General features: G+C 37.4%; 2 protein-coding genes across 2 annotated transcripts in view; one reads left to right on the top strand and one right to left on the bottom strand.

Moving 5' to 3' along the window:
• Positions 1-996: 996 nt before the first annotated feature.
• LOC127172226 (titin homolog) lies at positions 997-5871 on the bottom strand. The gene is made up of 2 exons (XM_051121443.1): positions 2065-5871; positions 997-1705 (listed from the first exon to the last, which is right to left on the bottom strand). The coding sequence occupies exons 1-2, from the start codon at positions 5866-5868 to the stop codon at positions 1196-1198; spliced, it is 4314 nt and encodes a 1437-aa protein (XP_050977400.1). The 5' UTR covers positions 5869-5871; the 3' UTR covers positions 997-1195.
• A 4733-nt stretch (positions 5872-10604) lies between these two features.
• Positions 10605-17575, top strand: part of clip1b (CAP-GLY domain containing linker protein 1b) — a 34383-nt gene continuing 27412 nt past the window's right edge. The window contains 9 exon segments of the mRNA XM_051121456.1: positions 10605-10765; positions 13207-13376; positions 13450-13779; positions 13782-13936; positions 14020-14144; positions 15452-15653; positions 15736-15933; positions 16016-16119; positions 16237-16297. Of these exon segments, the coding sequence (XP_050977413.1) occupies positions 13289-13376; positions 13450-13779; positions 13782-13936; positions 14020-14144; positions 15452-15653; positions 15736-15933; positions 16016-16119; positions 16237-16297 (1263 nt within the window). The 5' untranslated portion in view covers positions 10605-10765; positions 13207-13288.

Here is a 17575-nt window from a genome sequence, read left to right as displayed (position 1 = left end):
CTGAATTTTAGCATCATTACTCCAGTCACATGATTCTTCAGAAATCATTCAAATATTCTGATTTGCTGCTCAAAAAACATATATTAGTATTAGTATTAGTATTATTATCATTATTATTATTAACATTAGAAATGTGTTTATCATCACTTTTGATGTAAAGCATCCTTGCATTATAAAAGTATTAAAAAGAAAAATATATATACTGACTCCAAGCTTGAATGATATCTTTCAGATAAATGCTGATCTTTGGGTATTTCTGTTCTTAAATGGATCCTGAGAAAAAAATGTATCCAACTGTTTAAATATTGATCATCATAATAGAAATAATAATAATAAATGTTTCAGCAAATCAGCATGATCTTTGGGTATTTCTGTTCTTAAATGGATCCTGAAAAAAAAGTATCCAACTGTTTTAAATATTGATCATCATAATATTAATAATAATAGCAAATCAGCATATTAGAATGATTTCTGAAGGATCGTGTGACACTAAAGACTGGAGTAACCATGCTGAAATTCAGCTTTGATCACAGGAATAAATTACATTTTTAAATACATTCAAATAGAAAGCAGCTATTTTAAATAATATTACTGTGTATTACTGCTTTTGCTGTACTTTGGATCAAATAAATGCAGAAGAGACTTCTTTAAAAACATTAAAAATCTTACTGTTCAAAATTACACCATTAGTTTTCATAAAAACATATTTTTACTGCTGTAAAAACACACTTCATTAAGCTGAAAAGTTTGGAAAATTAAATGCATGATTAAATATTTATAACCAGTAGGTGGAGGTAGTGATTCACACATGGTGGTCTCTGATCTCTGGAACCCAAACTTACTTTTTAGACAAACATTATGATTTTAGATATATATTAGATGCACATTTCGAATCACTAATATTTGTCAACATTTTTGTTTTTAAAACCACTTCTTTTGATGTGTTGCTTATTTCAAGCGATGCCACACTGTTTGCACAGTGTTAAAATGGAAAGACGCAGAGTACAAGTTACTTTGTAGCCTCTCGTTTATTTAAAACATCTGACATCAACATACAGTAAGTCTAATGAAGTAAAGTAATAAAAACATCTGGGTAAAAAAAGCAATAAACATGATACATTTTCCAACGGCAAACAAGCTAGTAAAGAGAACAACAAGAGAATAACTACTACTATAAGCCATGACGAAGACTTGTTTAAACCTTCTTGCATGCGTAGCAGTAAGAAGTTATAATAGCATGTGACCTGCAAATGTAAATGTTACACTGACTGCACGTCATACTGGTTTTCGTGCTCTTCTTTGATTCACAGACCTGACACCTTTTCCTCTTGCTGGGGGTTGATACTGGTGAGGAGTTGGTTTTTTTGGCTGGAGAAGAACATGCTCGCGCTTCCATCACCTTATATTTGGAGGCTAGCAGAGCGACAGCTTCAGTTTTTGAACAGCTTGCTTGTGCATGTATCACCATACAGTGAGAGGCTGGTGCGCGGGGAACGTGATGCCGGCTTGTCATGTAGGGAGCCACCAGAGCTTCCCCTAGTGCTTCCAGGAACAGCCTCCTTTTAGTGTTTTTCCCTTTGTTCCACAAAGGATCTATCTCTGTCCACAGTACGAATGCATTGTAGGCAGAGACATCCAACATGTTGAAGAAAATCACCATGGGCCAACGAGCTGTCTTCCTTTGGCAGGTGTAAGTGGCGACAAGCTGGAAGGGAAATGGCAAGCAAAACAATTACATGTATGCATCTGGCAAATGCTTATATCCAAAGTGATTTTGCATTTAATGTATACATTTACATTTACATTTTATCAGTTATTGCTTTTCTTGACAATCAAACCCATGATCTTAGCATTGCTTTAGCACACCGGCTGACAATTGTGGTGCCATTTCTTCTTAAATTTGTAAAGAAACAGAAGTAGCGGCAGATCTTTTCTTAAATATTGTTATGTACATCCAATTGTAATAGATTCTTGATTTTAAAGAAAATCTAAAATTAGCATTTAAAAATCGATATGCAGAAAATGTCAGAAAAAGGATAAATGATTTGATTTATAGTAAAATACCTTGTCAAGGTTGTCAACTCCTCCTTTGGTATGGTTGTAGTCCAGGATTATCTCTGGCTTCTTGTGATCTTTGTCACTTACTTGGTCGTCTCTGTGGAGCGTGCTCATCAAAAGCACGTTTTTATTTTTTCTGGGACAGTAGGACACAAGAGCGTGCGTGTCAGTGAAGGCGAACTTGGATGAAAATCGGAGCCTGTTCTTCATTGACAGGAGTGCAGGTGGGAGCTCCGGCTTGTTTGATCTGACTGTTCCGATCATAGTCATTTTCCTTCGGAGCAGCTCCTCGCCGAGGGCGTACGAGGTGAAAAAATTGTCACACGTGACGGTGTGTCCCTCTAGACCAGCCGTCATGTCCAGGACCACTCGCATTCCCTGGTTCTTTTCTGACTTGCCGTCGGCAGCTTTGCCAGTGTAGATCTGCATGTTCCATGCATAGCTCGATCTGGAATCACATGCTGCCCAGATTTTAATTCCATACTTGCCCGGTTTACTTGGCATGTATTGTTTGAAGGGACATTGTCCTCTAAAACGGACCAGGCACTCATCCACAGTAACGTTTGGGCCTGGATTGTACAAGAGCGGCAGGCGTTCGACCCATTTATCCCAGATGTTCCTTATTGGTGCCAGCTTGTCACTTTTCTTTTGGCCCTGCTCTTCATCTCTTTCATAAAAGCAGAAGACCCTTGACAATTTGCTAAAAGTACCCATTGCCATGGTAGCACGAAAAATTGCCCTCCCCGATACACCGTGCCATAAGCTACTCATAGCCTCATGGTGGGATCGATACACGCCTGCCAGAATCAACAGACCAAAAAATGCCTGCAAGTCCATCCAGTCCAGACGCTTCCAGGCAGCACCAAGCACACGTTTCCCCTCTAAATTGGTCATATTAATCAAAATCTTTTTAATATCATCTGGGAAAAACAATTCAAACGTTGATCTTATGTCTTCCGCATGGGCACATGCCAACCTGGTTGGTCCAGGGGTCATTTTGATGATACGATGAGCTGGCAATCTCCCTCGTCTCTGAGGAGGAGTTATTGAACTCCACAGTATTTTTTTGTTTTTTGACTGATAAGCAGCCTCTGTGTCAGCAGTGATCTCTGGCTCGTCCTCTGACTCTTCTTCATCAGTAGACTGGTAGTCCGGATCGAACTCCAAATTGTCCTCTGTTTCAGAAGCTTCATCAGAGAGCTCTTCCTCCAGCTCAGCGTCTCCTTCCAGACTCCTTTCCTCTTCCATCCACGCATTACTTGTAGTATGTAGGGTCACGTCTCTCTCCTCTTCCATCTCTCCATCACTTGTGGTATGTTGGGTTGCATCTATTTCCTCTTCTATGCCACCATCACGTGTTGTATGTTGGGTTGCATCTATATCCTCTTCCATGCCACCATCACTTGTTGTATGTTGGGTTGCATCTATTTCCTCTTCCATCCCACTATCACTTGTGGTATGTTGGGTTGCATCTATTTCCTCTTCCATCCCACCATCACTTGTTGTATGTTGGGTTCCATCTATTTCATCTTTCATCTCTCCATCACTTGTCTTATGTAGGGTTGTGTCTATTTCGTCTTTTATACCTCCATCAATTGTTGTATGTAGGGTTGCATTTATTTCCTCTTCCATTTCTCCATCACTTGTCTCTCGCAGGGTTGTGTCTCTCTCCTCTTCCGTCCCTTCATCATTTGTCATATATAGAGTCGTGTCTCTTTCCTCTTCCATCCCTCCATCACTTGTCTTATGTAGGGTCACGTCTCTCTCCTCTTCCATCTCTCTATCACTTGTGGTATGTTGGGTTGCATCTATTTCCTCTTCCATGCCACCATCACTTGTTGTATTTTGGGTTGCATCTATTTCCTCTTCCATCCCACCATCACTTGTGGTATGTTGGGTTGCATCTATTTCCTCTTCCATGGCACCATCACTTGTTGTATGTTGGGTTGCATCTATTTCCTCTTCCATCCCACTATCACTTGTGGTATGTTGGGTTGCATCTATTTCCTCTTCCATCCCACCATCACTTGTTGTATGTTGGGTTGCATCTATTTCATCTTTCATCTCTCCATCACTTGTCTTATGTAGGGTTGTGTCTATTTCGTCTTTTATACCTCCATCAATTGTTGTATGTAGGGTTGCATCTATTTCCTCTTCCATTTCTCCATCACTTGTCTTGCGCAGGGTTGTGTCTCTCTCCTCTTCCGTCCCTTCATCACTTGTCATATATAGAGTTGTGTCTCTTTCCTCTTCCATCCCTCCATCACTTGTCTTATGTAGGGTCACATCTCTCTCCTCTTCCATTCCTTCATCACTTGTTGTATGTAGGCTTGTGTCTCTTTCCTCTTCCATCCCTCGATCACTTGTCATATATAGAGTTGTGTCTCTTTCCTCTTCCGTTCCTCCATCACTTGTCTTATATAGTGTCACATCTCTATCCTCTTCCATTCCTTTATCACTTGTTGTATGTAGGCTTGTGTATTGTTCCTCTTCTGCCCCTTCATCACTTGTCTTATGTTGAATTGTGTCTCTTTCATCTTCCATATCTCTATCACTTGTTGTATATAGGGATGCACCTATTTCCTCTTCCATCCCTCCATCACTTGTCTTATGTAGTGCTGTATCTCTTTCCTTTTCCATTCCTTTATCACTTGTTGTATGTAGGCTTGTATCTCCTTCCTCTTCCGTCCCTCCATCACTTGTCTTATGTTGGATTGTGACTCTTTCATCTTCCATCTCTCCATCACTAGTACACAGGGTTGTGTCTCTTTCTTTTTCCATCCCTCCATCACTAGTCGTATGTAGGATTGTGTCTCTTTCGTCTTCCATCCCTGCATCACTAGCACACAGGGCCGTGTCACTTTCCTCTTTTATCCATTCATCCCTTGTCATATGTAGAGTCGCATTTCTTTCCTTTTCTATCCCTCCATCACTTGTTGTATACAGGATTGTGTCTCTTTCATCTTCTGTCCCTCCATCACTAGTACATAGGGTCATGTCTCTTTCCTCTTTCATCCATTCATCCCTTGTCATATGTAGGGTTGCATCTCTTTTCTTTTCCATCCCTTCATCACTTGTTGTATGTAGGGTGGTGTCTCTTTCCTCTTTCATCCATTCATCCCTTGTCATATGTAGGGTCGCGTTTATTTCCTTTTCCATTCCTCCATCTCTTGTTGCATGTAGGTTCATTTCTCTTTCCTCTTTCATCCATTCATCCCTTGTCGTATGTAGGGTCGCATCTCTTTCCCTTTTCATCCCTTCATCACTTGTTGTAGGTAGGGTCGCGTCTCTTTCCTTTTTAATCCTTTCATCACTTGTTGTATGTAGGGTCATGTCTCTTTCCTCTTTCTTCCATTCATCCCTTGTCGTATGTATGGTAGCGTCTATTTTCTTTTCCATTCCTTCATCACTTGTTGTATGTAGGGTCATGTCTCTTTCCTCTTTCATCCATTTATCCCTTGTCATATATAGGGTTGTGTCTCTTTCCTCTTTCATCCATTCATCTCTTGTTGTATGTAGGGTTGTATCTCTTTCCTTTTCCATCCTTCCATCACTTGTTGTATATAGGAGTGTGCCTCTTTCATCTTCCATTCCTCCATCACTTGTTGTATCTAGGGTTGCGTCTATTTCCTTTTCCATCCCTTCATCATTTATTGTATGTAGCTTTGTGTCTATTTCCTTTTCCATCCCTCCATCACTTGTTGTATGTAGGGTTGTGTCTTGTTCATCTTCCATCCCTCCATCACTAGTACAAAGGGTTGTGTCTCTTTCCTCTTTCATCCATTCATCCCTTGTCATATGTAGGGTCATGTCTCTTTCTTTTCCATCCTTCCATTACTTGTTGTATGTAGGGTCGTGTCTCTCTCTTCTTTCATCCATTCAACACTTGTTGTATGTAAGGTTGTATCGCTTTCCTTTTCCATCCCTCCATCACTTTTTGTATATAGGATTGAGTCTTTTTCATCTTCCATTCCTCCATCACTAGTACATTGGGTTGTGTCTCTTTCCTCTTTCATCCCTTCATCACTTGTTGTATGTAGGGTCTTGTCTCTTTCCTCTTTCATCCATTCATCCCTTGTTGTATCTAGGGTTGCGTCTATTTCCTTTTCCATCCCTCCATCACATGTTGTATGTAGGGTTGTGTCTTGTTCATCTTCCATCCCTCCATCACTAGTACAAAGGGTTGTGTCTCTTTTCTCTTTCATCCATTCATCCTTTGTCATATGTAGGGTCACGTCTCTTTTCTTTTCCATCCCTCCATCACTAGTACAAAGCGTTGTGTTTCTTTCCTCTTTCATCCATTTATCCCTTGTCATATGTAGGGTTGTGTCTCTTTCCTCTTTCATCCATTCATTATTTGTCATATGTAGGGTCATGTCTCTTTCCTTTTCCATCCCTCCATCACTTGTTGTATGTAGGGTTGTGTCTTGTTCATCTTCCATCCCTCCATCACTAGTACAAAGGGTTGTGTCTCTTTCCTCTTTCATCCATTCATCCTTTGTCATATGTAGGGTCATGTCTCTTTCCTTTTCCATCCCTCCATCACTTGTTGTATGTAGGGTTGTGTCTTGTTCATCTTCCATCCCTCCATCACTAGTACAAAGGGTCATGTCTCTCTCTTCTTTCATCCATTCATCACTTGTTGTATGTAAGGTTGTATCGCTTTCCTTTTCCATCCCTCCATCACTTTTTGTATATAGGATTGAGTCTTTTTCATCTTCCATCCCTCCATCACTAGTACAAAGGGTTGTGTCTCTTTCCTCTTTCATCCATTCATCCTTTGTCATATGTAGGGTCATGTCTCTTTCCTTTTCCATCCCTCCATCACTTGTTGTATGTAGGGTTGTGTCTTGTTCATCTTCCATCCCTCCATCACTAGTACAAAGGGTTGTGTCTCTTTCCTCTTTCATCCATTTATCCCTTGTCATATATAGGGCCATGTCTCTTTCCTTTTTCATCCATTTATCCCTTGTCATATGTAGGGTCACGTCTCTCTCCTTTTCCATTCCTCCATCACTTGTCGTTTGTAGGGCTGCGTCTCTTTCCTCTTCACTGGACCCATGTAAATGAACCGGGGATTCCACATCACTAAACCGTCTCTTCATTGTGCAGCTACAGAATGAACTGCAAGCAAGGTTCAGGGAAGTCACATTTATAAATATATTTGATACACTTAACAGGGTCAAATGTCCTCTAATATTAATCTAGCAATGTGAACAGGTTTGTGTGATATTACAAAATAATGAAAATAACAGAAGCCTACAAAATGTCCTCATTAAAGTAGTCAGCTTGTTTTTGTTTTTAAATATTGTTTTTGAAATATTTTAAAAGAAGATAAATTCTGTAACGATTAAAAATGTATTCCGAGAGAGAGGGAGGCAGAGAGACAGGCAGATCAAATGACGTCTGTTTAGATTTGAATTTTTGACCGTTGGAGTTTGAACAGTCTTGGCTCATTTAAACGTTCTGTTGTTTCAAATCATCATTTTTTTTCTAGAGTTTAAAGACGTCAGGACTGTTCTAAGCCAATGAGCGATAACCTGTGTCGTCAAGGAGTCCATTACCATCCAGCTTGTTTAGAGCCGCTGGAAAAAAAGCAACTGCGGCTGCCAGGCTCTCGCGAGAGTATTTTGGCACGTATCATTCAGCACGTCATCACCACAGCCCCGCCCCCTAGTGAGACGATCACCTGTGAGCGGTTCTGCTCAGAACCTGCTTATATCAAACGAGCCAATCACACTTCCGTCTCCGTGTTCTGCATTGTGGCTGCTTGTAATTATTTATTTATTAACTGATTTAACTCTTTGTTCTCTGAATCAACTTTGCCATTTGTTGCATGTTGTGCATGTATGTTTTTATTTGTGTTTGCGTCGCTATATGTATTTTATATATAGCTACTCTAATACCATGGAAATAAAGTTAATCTCAATCAGAATATTTGAGTATTGACAAAAATAAGTGTTATAGCGTCATCCATTCATTTGTTTGCCTGTTCTGCATTATGGATGCGCTTCATTTCTATTTTGCTTGTTCTGCATTGTGCATGATTGGTTTATATTATTAGACCAATTGTTTCATAATTGCTCTGTGCTATAGTCTCAGCCATTGTTTTTAATAATGGTCGTTTAAAATTGACCGGAAACACAACAAGCACTTAGACTTGTGTGTTTCAATAACTAGTTTAGAAGTCACCAGGCTTTTTGGAAATGTGTGTGTGTGTGTATATATATTGTATCTGCAGAAGTAGTGTCTGATTATAATGACCGAAAAGCCCGGGGGGATAAAACATAAACAAAATGGCAGTAGCTGGAATGTGTAAAGATCCTTCCACACGTGTATGAGATCTTTGCACATATTAAATTTATTCTTTCTTTATGTGTTTAATACTAATAAAATAATACTATAAAACGCAACCTACTATTTGGGGGGAAAAAACTAAAAACATCTCTGCATTTAAAAAAAAAACATTATTTAATTTAAATCATGCTTCGTGTGCATCTTACCTTATACACGATGTTGTGTATTGGACAAATCTTTTATGGAGTCCTTTGGTTTCCTGGTCTTCCCGTGTACTGCAGAAGCTCTCGGTCTTGGAACACAGATGCGTGTGATTAGCATGCAACACCAGCGCTGCATTCAGACGGAAACATCCATGTGCCGATTACTGCAAAATCTATACTGTCTCCTTGAGTTCAGGTGCAGAAATGACCATATTATGGCACAGATATGACCGTATTTTTGTAATGGATCAGTACAGCAGTCCTCATGTCCTGTGCATGCGCCCTCTGGTGATGCACATGCACACAGTCATGCAGATGTTGCACACAGCGGAATCATATCCAAAGAATATTTGCGAAATTCCCCGGATGTTCGATAAAGGAACTTGTGAATATGTATGCAACAATATTGCAATAACAAACGTTGCAATTAATACTGTCAATTTAATCTCAGTTGGGACATTAAATATTAGATTCCTTTATAAACTGCATAAAGCACAGATGAAACAGCTATGCTTACAATTACTACTTGATAATCCTTTAATTATGCTTGAGGAATGTATCATCAGCATGCAAAAACCACAAGTTGCAGGTTCAGTTGAAGAGCATAAAACTGAGCTAACAGTGAGGCTATATCATCATTAAACCTGTGTGAATGTACCTGGAATTTATTGTCAGACATTTAGTTACTGTCAGAAACGGTTGAAACACATCAGCTAGTAAATTACACTACTGTTCAAAAGTTTTTGAACTCACCAAGCCAGTATTTATGTGATCCAAAAATACAACAAAAGCAGCAATATTGTGAAATATTTTTATTATTTAAAATAACTGCTTTCTATTTTAATATATTTTAAAATGTAATTTATTCCTGTGATCAAAGCTAAATTTTCAGCATCATTACTCCAGTTTTTAATGTCACATGATCCTTCAGAAATCATCCTAATATAGTGATTTGCTGTTCAAGAAACATTTTTGTTGTTGTTATTATTATTATTATTATCAATATTTAAAATGGTTGAGTACATTTTTCAGCATTCTTTCATGAATAGAAATATCCAAATATGCATTTATCTAAAATAAAAATTAATAAAAAAATTAATACTTTATTTTGCTTAAAATTGATCAAATATGATGAGAGACATTCAGATAAAAACATTTTTAATGTTACAAAAAAATTACTATTTCAGATGAATGCTGTTTTCCGAGCTTTATATTTATCAAAGAAACCTGAAAAAAAAATATAATACTATTCAGCTGTTTTCAACATAATAATAATAATAATACTAATAATAAATGATTTCTGATTCTGAAGGATTATGTGACTGGAGTCATGATGCTAAAAATTCAGTTTTGAAATCACAGAAAAAAATCAATTTTAAAATATATTCAAATAGAAATCTATTGTAAATAGTACAAATATTTAAAAATAAACATTTTACAGTTTTTGCTGTACTTTGGATCAAATAAATGCAGGCTAGGTTAGCAAAAGACAGATTTAAAAAAAAAAAAAAACTTTTCTGTTTAAAAACTTTTGACTTTTTACTCAGTGTGCACTCTCTTGTGGTCAGAAAAGTAAAAATGCGACATTTATTCCAGTCTCAACTTTACTTAAAATAAATAAATAAATAAATAAATAAAGAACGCAACAAGGCAAAAAATATTACAAGTTATGATTGTTATTATTATTTTTAAATTTTGATCACTAACCAGATTTGACCACTAGTGGCCGCCACAGCTCACTCTCACCTTCCGGTTACATCCATTCACAATAATTCAATCCAAAGTCATGTCTGTGTTATTTATGAATTGTTTATAAAACTATATTACAGAGTTGAGACTCAAATCTATGCATTTATATCACAGGTCAACTAATAAAGCTTTTCCCTAGCAAAACATTGCATTTGCCTAAAGAACAAGCGTTTCACTATTAAACTTATTCTGCAACAAAAGTCCCTATGCGTTATTTCACAATCCCACTTTTACCACTTTCTTTGATGCCAGCCCGTTTTAATTGTTGTTGAACTTGCTTGTTTTTACATTATTCAGATATGATGTCAAAAGTCACTGTAATTAAAGTGTTTGGGTGCAGCTTTGTGTTGAACTGCCTCACCCATCATCATCATCACTAGTGTGAGATCATCAAGACAAACACGATATCCCTTCATTTCCCTTATCACGGAGGAATGCTACACATTAAAACGGTTCAGGTAAGAGAATATCATAACTTTATTCCCTCTAAAGCTCACGGCATTGAGCTAATTGTGTTGCATTTAGAGGATTTAGCTCCTCTGGCTAATGTCGGCTAGCAGACAGTTTGTTGACGTGAAGTCACAGCCACGTAGAAACACAAATATTCTGAATTATTGACTGAAAACAGACATTCTGATATTTATTTAGAGAAATACAATATGAAGTTGGTGGATAGTTGTGATATTTGTTTTGACAGTTATCGTTTGGCTAGTTATCGTTAGCTCGCTATATAAACAATAACAAAATTAAGTCACGCTAACAGTCCAGTCCAAATTGATTGAAAACGCACAATTACATTAAGTGCTGAAGAATTAATTCTTCTTTTTTTTTAAATATTTAAATCCAAATTTAAGAGGCTAAAGTCCAGATAAGTTTATTTACCGTTTATTAAAATGAAATGAATAACTGTTTATTTATTATTAATGCATAAGTAATAATTATGTTATGATTGGTGTCATAAAAAAGTGCTTTAGTGGTACAACGGTTGTGTCAGATGAAATTACCATGGTACTGCCAAGGTAGTACCATGGTACTTTTTTTGTGAGTTCACTAACCATTAAGTTTTATTGTGTGTCATGCTGTGGATTAGTGTAAGGTGGTGTAACGTTATAAATGATTTTGTACTCAGGATTAACTGTCATTAGCTGACACAAATAGCCATGGTTACCATGGTAACAGCATTTCCCACCAAACTACCATAGTGACGGCAGAATGTAAAACCATTATAATAAATATGTATTTTTCCTTTTAGCAGTCACTAACAAAACATATCATAGTAATGTCATATATGTTGCAAATACTTCTATGACATCAATGGTTTTGCCATGCATAACATGGTAGTCATTCAGTATCATGTTATGTATCAAAGCAATACCAACACACCCACCCCATATTGAGGAGGAAGTAAGCTGTTTCCTGTGAATGCCGGACTTTGGCTTCTTTAGCTGCTATAGGTGAATACCTATATGGGTGAAAAACAGTGCGGTAAACGGTTCAACTATTTGCGCAACACTCCAGTTTGTGGTTACAGCAATGCATTCAAATCATATGATAACTAATACTAGTGTGTGGCAACAAGACTGTTTTGTACAGTTAAAATAACTGAAAGCATCTGACACAGGAAGCTTTGCATACTGAAGTTATAAATTGTAATGGCCCCCATTGTTTTAAAGCGGGCATGAAATAAAAATTACCTATATCTATTTTCTAAATGCATGATATGGATATTATCGGGAACAGCTGATTTGTTCATGTTTCATTTTTACTTTTTTTGACCTTGTCATTTAAAAAAAATAAAATAATTGCTCTCTGATGATGTGCACAACCGGTTAAAAGTTTTTAAATGTTTTTAATGTTTTTTAGCAGTCTCTTCTGCTCAACAAGCCTGCATTTATTTGATGCAAAGTACAGCAAAAACAGTAAAATTCTTAAATATGTTCAATGTTTAAAATAACTTTTTTCTATTTAAATATGTTTTAAAATGTGATTTATTCCTGTGATTTCAAAGATGAATTTTTAGCATCATTACTCCAGGTGCTGCTCAAAAAAACATTTATTATTCTTATTATGTTGATTTAGCTACTTGCCGAGTAGATTTCAGGTTTCTTTGATGGATGGAAAGTTCAGAAGAACAGCATTTATCTGAAATAAAACATTTTTGTAACATTATATGATGATATATGTCTTTATCATCATTTTTGATCAATTTAAACTATCCTTGCTGCATAAGAGTATTAATTTCTATAATTTCTTTCCCCGAAGAAAAAAAAATGACTCCAAGCTTTTGAATGGTATAGTGTATAATGTTACAAAAGCTTTTTATTTCAGATAAATGCTGAAGTTTGGACCTTTCCATTCATCAGATAATCCTGAAAAAGTGTACTCAACTGTTTTAAATATTATTAATAATAATGATAATTAAAAATGTTTCTTTAACAGCAAATATTAGAATGATTTCTGAAGGATCATGTGACACTGAAAACTAGAGTAATGATGCTGAAAATTCAGCTTTGATCACAGGAATAAATTACATTTTAAAATATTCAAATAGAAAACAATTATTTTAAATTGTAAAAATATTTCATAATTGTACTGTTTTTGTTGTACTTTGGATCAAATAAATGCAGGCTTGGTGAGCAGAATTTAAAAAACATTAAAAATATTACTGTTCAAAAATTTTTGACTGGTAGTGTATTGAGAAATCATGTATCATGTCTCAAAATCCAATCAACAACTGATCGATAGAACCAAGACAATCACGCAAATGTACAACTCAATACAGAAAAAATATCTGTTGCTATGTTCATTTCATCATGACTTCACAATTAAGATGGAGACCTTGGGTTTATCGCACAGTAGAACAACTAAACGCAACTAGACTTCTATTTTCTTCTGTTAGGGAGTCTTATCTGGTCCAGGAGGGTTGTCATTTGTTCCAGGCCCTGCAGAAATAGCACATTTGCGTGCATAAAGCAGGGAAAATGAGTACGGGGAAGCCGAGTGGTCTCAAACCACCCACCAAGATTGCTAAACCAGCTACAACGCCAACCAAAACCTCGCCCACCTCAGGTGAGTCACCCATTGGTTACATAAGCAATACACTGATTCAGATCTGACGTGCTTTTGTTTTTGCTGATTGTAGCTGGCGCCAAGGCTGTAACATCTCCAACCTCTAATACGGCCCAAGATGCTGCGTCAGATTTTACTGTCGGCGAACGAGTTTGGGTCAACGGAAATAAACCAGGTTATGTGCAGTTCATCGGAGGAACCCAGTTTGCACCTGGCCAATGGGCGGGAATAGTTCTAGACGAGCCCATCGGGAAGAACGACGGCTCTGTGGCCGGAGTGCGCTACTTCCAGTGCGAGGACTTGCGAGGTATATTTACCCGGCCCTCCAAACTGTCCCGCACTCCCGTGGCAGAGCGTGAGGCCAATGGTACACAGACACCTGCCAACAAGACATCCACCCCCCTGCCAAAGATCCAGTTCCTGTCACTCAAACCCCTAGTGCAACCACCAAGACCTCAACAAACCTAACCAGGGCCACCAGCGAGTCTGCATCCAATCTGTCTGAGACAGATTCGGCCAAGAAGTTGCAGCGGGAACTGAAGTTGGGTGATCGTGTGCTGGTAATACCCATCTTTGCTCTGTCTTCATGCTTAGTAAGCTTCTTGAGGGACGTTTGAGGGAACTTTTTGATTGCATTCCTCAGGTTGGTGGAACCAAGGCAGGCGTTGTGCGCTTTCTGGGTGAAACTGACTTTGCAAAAGGTGATTGGTGTGGCGTAGAGTTGGACGAGCCTCTTGGCAAGAATGATGGGGCAGTGGCTGGTGCAAGGTAAGGCCACGATTTATCAGAGTTAAATAAGATCAACCCATGGAAACAGGATGTTCTGGTTTAAAGGAGAAGTCCACTTCCAAAACAAAGATTCACATATAATGTCATCCAAGATGTTCATGTCTTTCTTTCTTCAGTCATAAAGAAATTTTTGAGGAAAACATTTTAGCATTTTTCTCCATATAATGGACTGATATGGTGCCCTGATTTTGAACTTTCAAAATGCAGTTTGAATGCAGCTTCAAACGATCCCAAATGCGGTTGTAAGCGATCCCAAATGATAAAAGAATGGTTTTATCTAGCGTAACGATCGGTTATTTAAATAAAAATAATACAAGTTCCACCTGGTTCGGTTCTTCTGCAGCAATGTAGGATGATTTTGAAATGAATTTTGAAGTTGAGGGAGAAAAAACGATTGGAGTTTTTTTGACATACCCTAACTCTCTTGAGTCAGAATACACAGAATTAAGGGAGAAGATGAGCATTTGAGATTAAAAAGTATTTAAATGAGGACATTTAACTGAGGACAGCTGACTCATATGCAACTATCACAAAAGGTTCAAACACTCACTGATGCTTCAGAAGGAAAAACAATGCATTAAGAGCCAGGGGTGTAAACTTTTGAACAGAATGAAGGTGTGTACATTTTTCTTAATTTCCCAAAATACCACGGTTTTATCATTTAGTACTGCCTTTCAGAAGCTACAGAAGATACTTACATGTTTCCCAGAAGACAAAATAAGTTACATTTACTCTGATCTTCAAATTCAAAAAGTTTACACCTCCGGCTCCTAATGCATTGTTTTTCCTTCTGAAGCATCAGTGAGTGTTTGAACCTTCTGTGATAGTTGCATATGAGTCCCTCAGTTGTCCTCAGTGTGAAAAGATGAATCTCAAAATCATATAGCCATTGTTGGAAAAGGTTCAAATACACAAAAATGCTAAAAAACCAAAGAATTTGTGAGACCTAAAAGAACAGCGGGCAGTTTAACTGTTCAGGACAAACAAGGGACTCATAAACAACTATTACTAAACAAAAAAACACACAGCTGTGGATCATTCAGGTAACAACACAGTATTAAGAATCGTAGAAGCGTATGTAAACTTAAATTTAAACTATTATTTTCACTTGTGGACTATATGTCAACGTCTTTTATGTGAAATATCGTATTCAGGTCAGTACTAAATAAAAAATAACGTGCATTTTGTATGATCCCTCTCAATTTGGTAAAATAATTAGCATTTTGCAGATTCTGCAAGGTGCATGTAAACTTTTGACCTCAACTGTTTATGTTTCACTCCCATAGGTATTTCCAATGCCTACCAAAGTACGGACTATTCGCTCCTACTCACAAAGTCACCCGCATTGGGTTCCCATCCACCACTCCTGCTAAATCCAAATCCTCCAGACGCAGGTCAACCCTAAAGAACAGCCCCAGCGCGTCCTCCATCAGCTCCCTCAGCTCTGTCACCTCCTCCGTTGGAGGCAAACCTAGCCGAGCAGGCCTGGTACAAGTCCTACATATTTCATTCACATTTAATTTTTTTCTTCGATTAATATTTGAAATAATACCTGTCAATATTCTCTCAGCTCACAGAGACGTCGGCACGGTACGCACGGAAGATCTCCGGCACCACGGCCCTGCAGGAGGCCCTGAAGGAGAAGCAGCAGCACATCGAGCAGCTCCTGGCCGAGCGGGATCTGGAGAGGACGGAAGTGGCACGAGCCACAAGTCATGCCGGAGAGGTGCAGCAAGAGCTGGCACTGCTCAGACAGGGCCAGGAACAGGTCAGTAGCCATTGTATGAAAGTTATAATTTTTGAGGATGATAAATGAGACTGAGATTTAAATGAGCCGCATGTTTTTGAAGTATGCTGTTGAGATGGAAGCCAAGTTGGACCAGTTGCGGAGACTCGTGGAGACTGCAGACAGAGATAAAGTGGAGCTGATGAATCAGCTGGAAGAGGAAAAACGGTAACCCTTATAATTAAAAATGCTTTGTATATTATTTGATTGCGGCAGAGAAACATGCAATATTGTGAACATGTGAAGGAACATGTGAGGGCTTTAAATGTTTATATTGTCCCACAGAAAAGTGGAGGACCTGCAGTTCCGTGTAGAGGAAGCTTGCATTACCAAAGGTGACCTAGAGGTAAAGTGATCCTATCATATAAGTTTACAATTAAAGAAACTGGATATGACTGGACCGGTGCAGTCACCTGTTTTTAACAGACTAGCCTGTGTTAATGCAGAAATTAGTTTAGGAAGACAAATTCACAGGAGATATATGTAAAAATTGTTTTTAAAAAATAGATAGATAGATAGATAGACATAGTTTAATTGATTAATTAATGCACTGATTTAGTGATTCTTTCATATAAAGGTGTTTATAAACTAATGACCATAGTGATAGATAGATAGATAGATAGATAGATGGATGGATGGATAGATGGATAGATAGATAGATGGATGGATGGATGGATGGATAGATGGATAGATGGATAGAAATAATTTATTAATTCATTAATTTTAATTAATTTGATTGCTTCCATTGTCCTTTTTTGTAAGTCGCTTTGGATAAAATCATCTGCTAAATGCTAAATTTGCAAAGTAATGACCACAATTTTAGATAGATAGACAGACTGATGATGACAAATGATTCATTAATTCATTAATTTAGTGACTCATTGATTCAGTGATTCATTCATATAAACATATTTGTAAACTAAGGACCATGGATAGATAGATAGATAGATAGATAGATTAATTGATTCATTAATTCAGTGACTCATTGACTCAGTGATTCACTTTGAAAAAAATATGAAACTTTGAAATAAAGTGTTTGAAAAATAATGACCACAAGTATAGATAGATAGATAGATTAACTGATTCATAATTCATTAGTTCAGTGACTCAGTGATTCATTCATATAAACATATTTGTAAACCAAGAACCACTGATAGATAGATAGATAGATAGACAGACAGACAGACAGAAAAAGATTCATTCATTTAGTGACTCATTGATTCAGTGATTCATTCATATAAAGGTGTTTGAACACTAATGACCACAAAGATAGATAGATAGATAGATAGATAGATAGATTCATTGATTTTTTTTATTCATTAGTTCAGTGGCTCATTGATTCAGTGATTCATTCATATAAGCATATTTGTAAACTAAGGACCATGGATAGATAGATAGATAGATAGACAGACAGATAGATACAAACATTGATTCATTAATTCAGTGACTCGTTGATTCAGTGATTCATTCATATAAAGGTGTTTTAAAAAAATGACCACAACTATAGATAGATTAATTGATTCATTAATTCATTAGTTCAGTAACTCGATGATTCATTGATTCAGTGATTCATTCATATAAACATATTTGTAAACTAAGAACCACTGATAGACAGATAGATAGA

This window comes from Labeo rohita, chromosome 10 (genome assembly GCF_022985175.1).
Source record: "Labeo rohita strain BAU-BD-2019 chromosome 10, IGBB_LRoh.1.0, whole genome shotgun sequence".
NCBI classification, from domain to species: domain Eukaryota; kingdom Metazoa; phylum Chordata; class Actinopteri; order Cypriniformes; family Cyprinidae; genus Labeo; species Labeo rohita.
Note: the sequence above shows the minus strand (reverse complement) of the source record. Positions and strands in the feature narration are given on the sequence as shown.

Excerpts from the sequence above, each read along its gene's own strand:
- LOC127172226 (XM_051121443.1), bottom strand. The coding sequence starts at position 5,868 with ATGACCCTACATATGACAAGGGATGAATGGATGAAAGAGGAAAGAGAC. Across the intron at positions 1,706-2,064 it reads GAGTTGACAACCTTGACAAG|CTTGTCGCCACTTACACCTG; the intron begins GTATTTTACTAT and ends TTTCCCTTCCAG.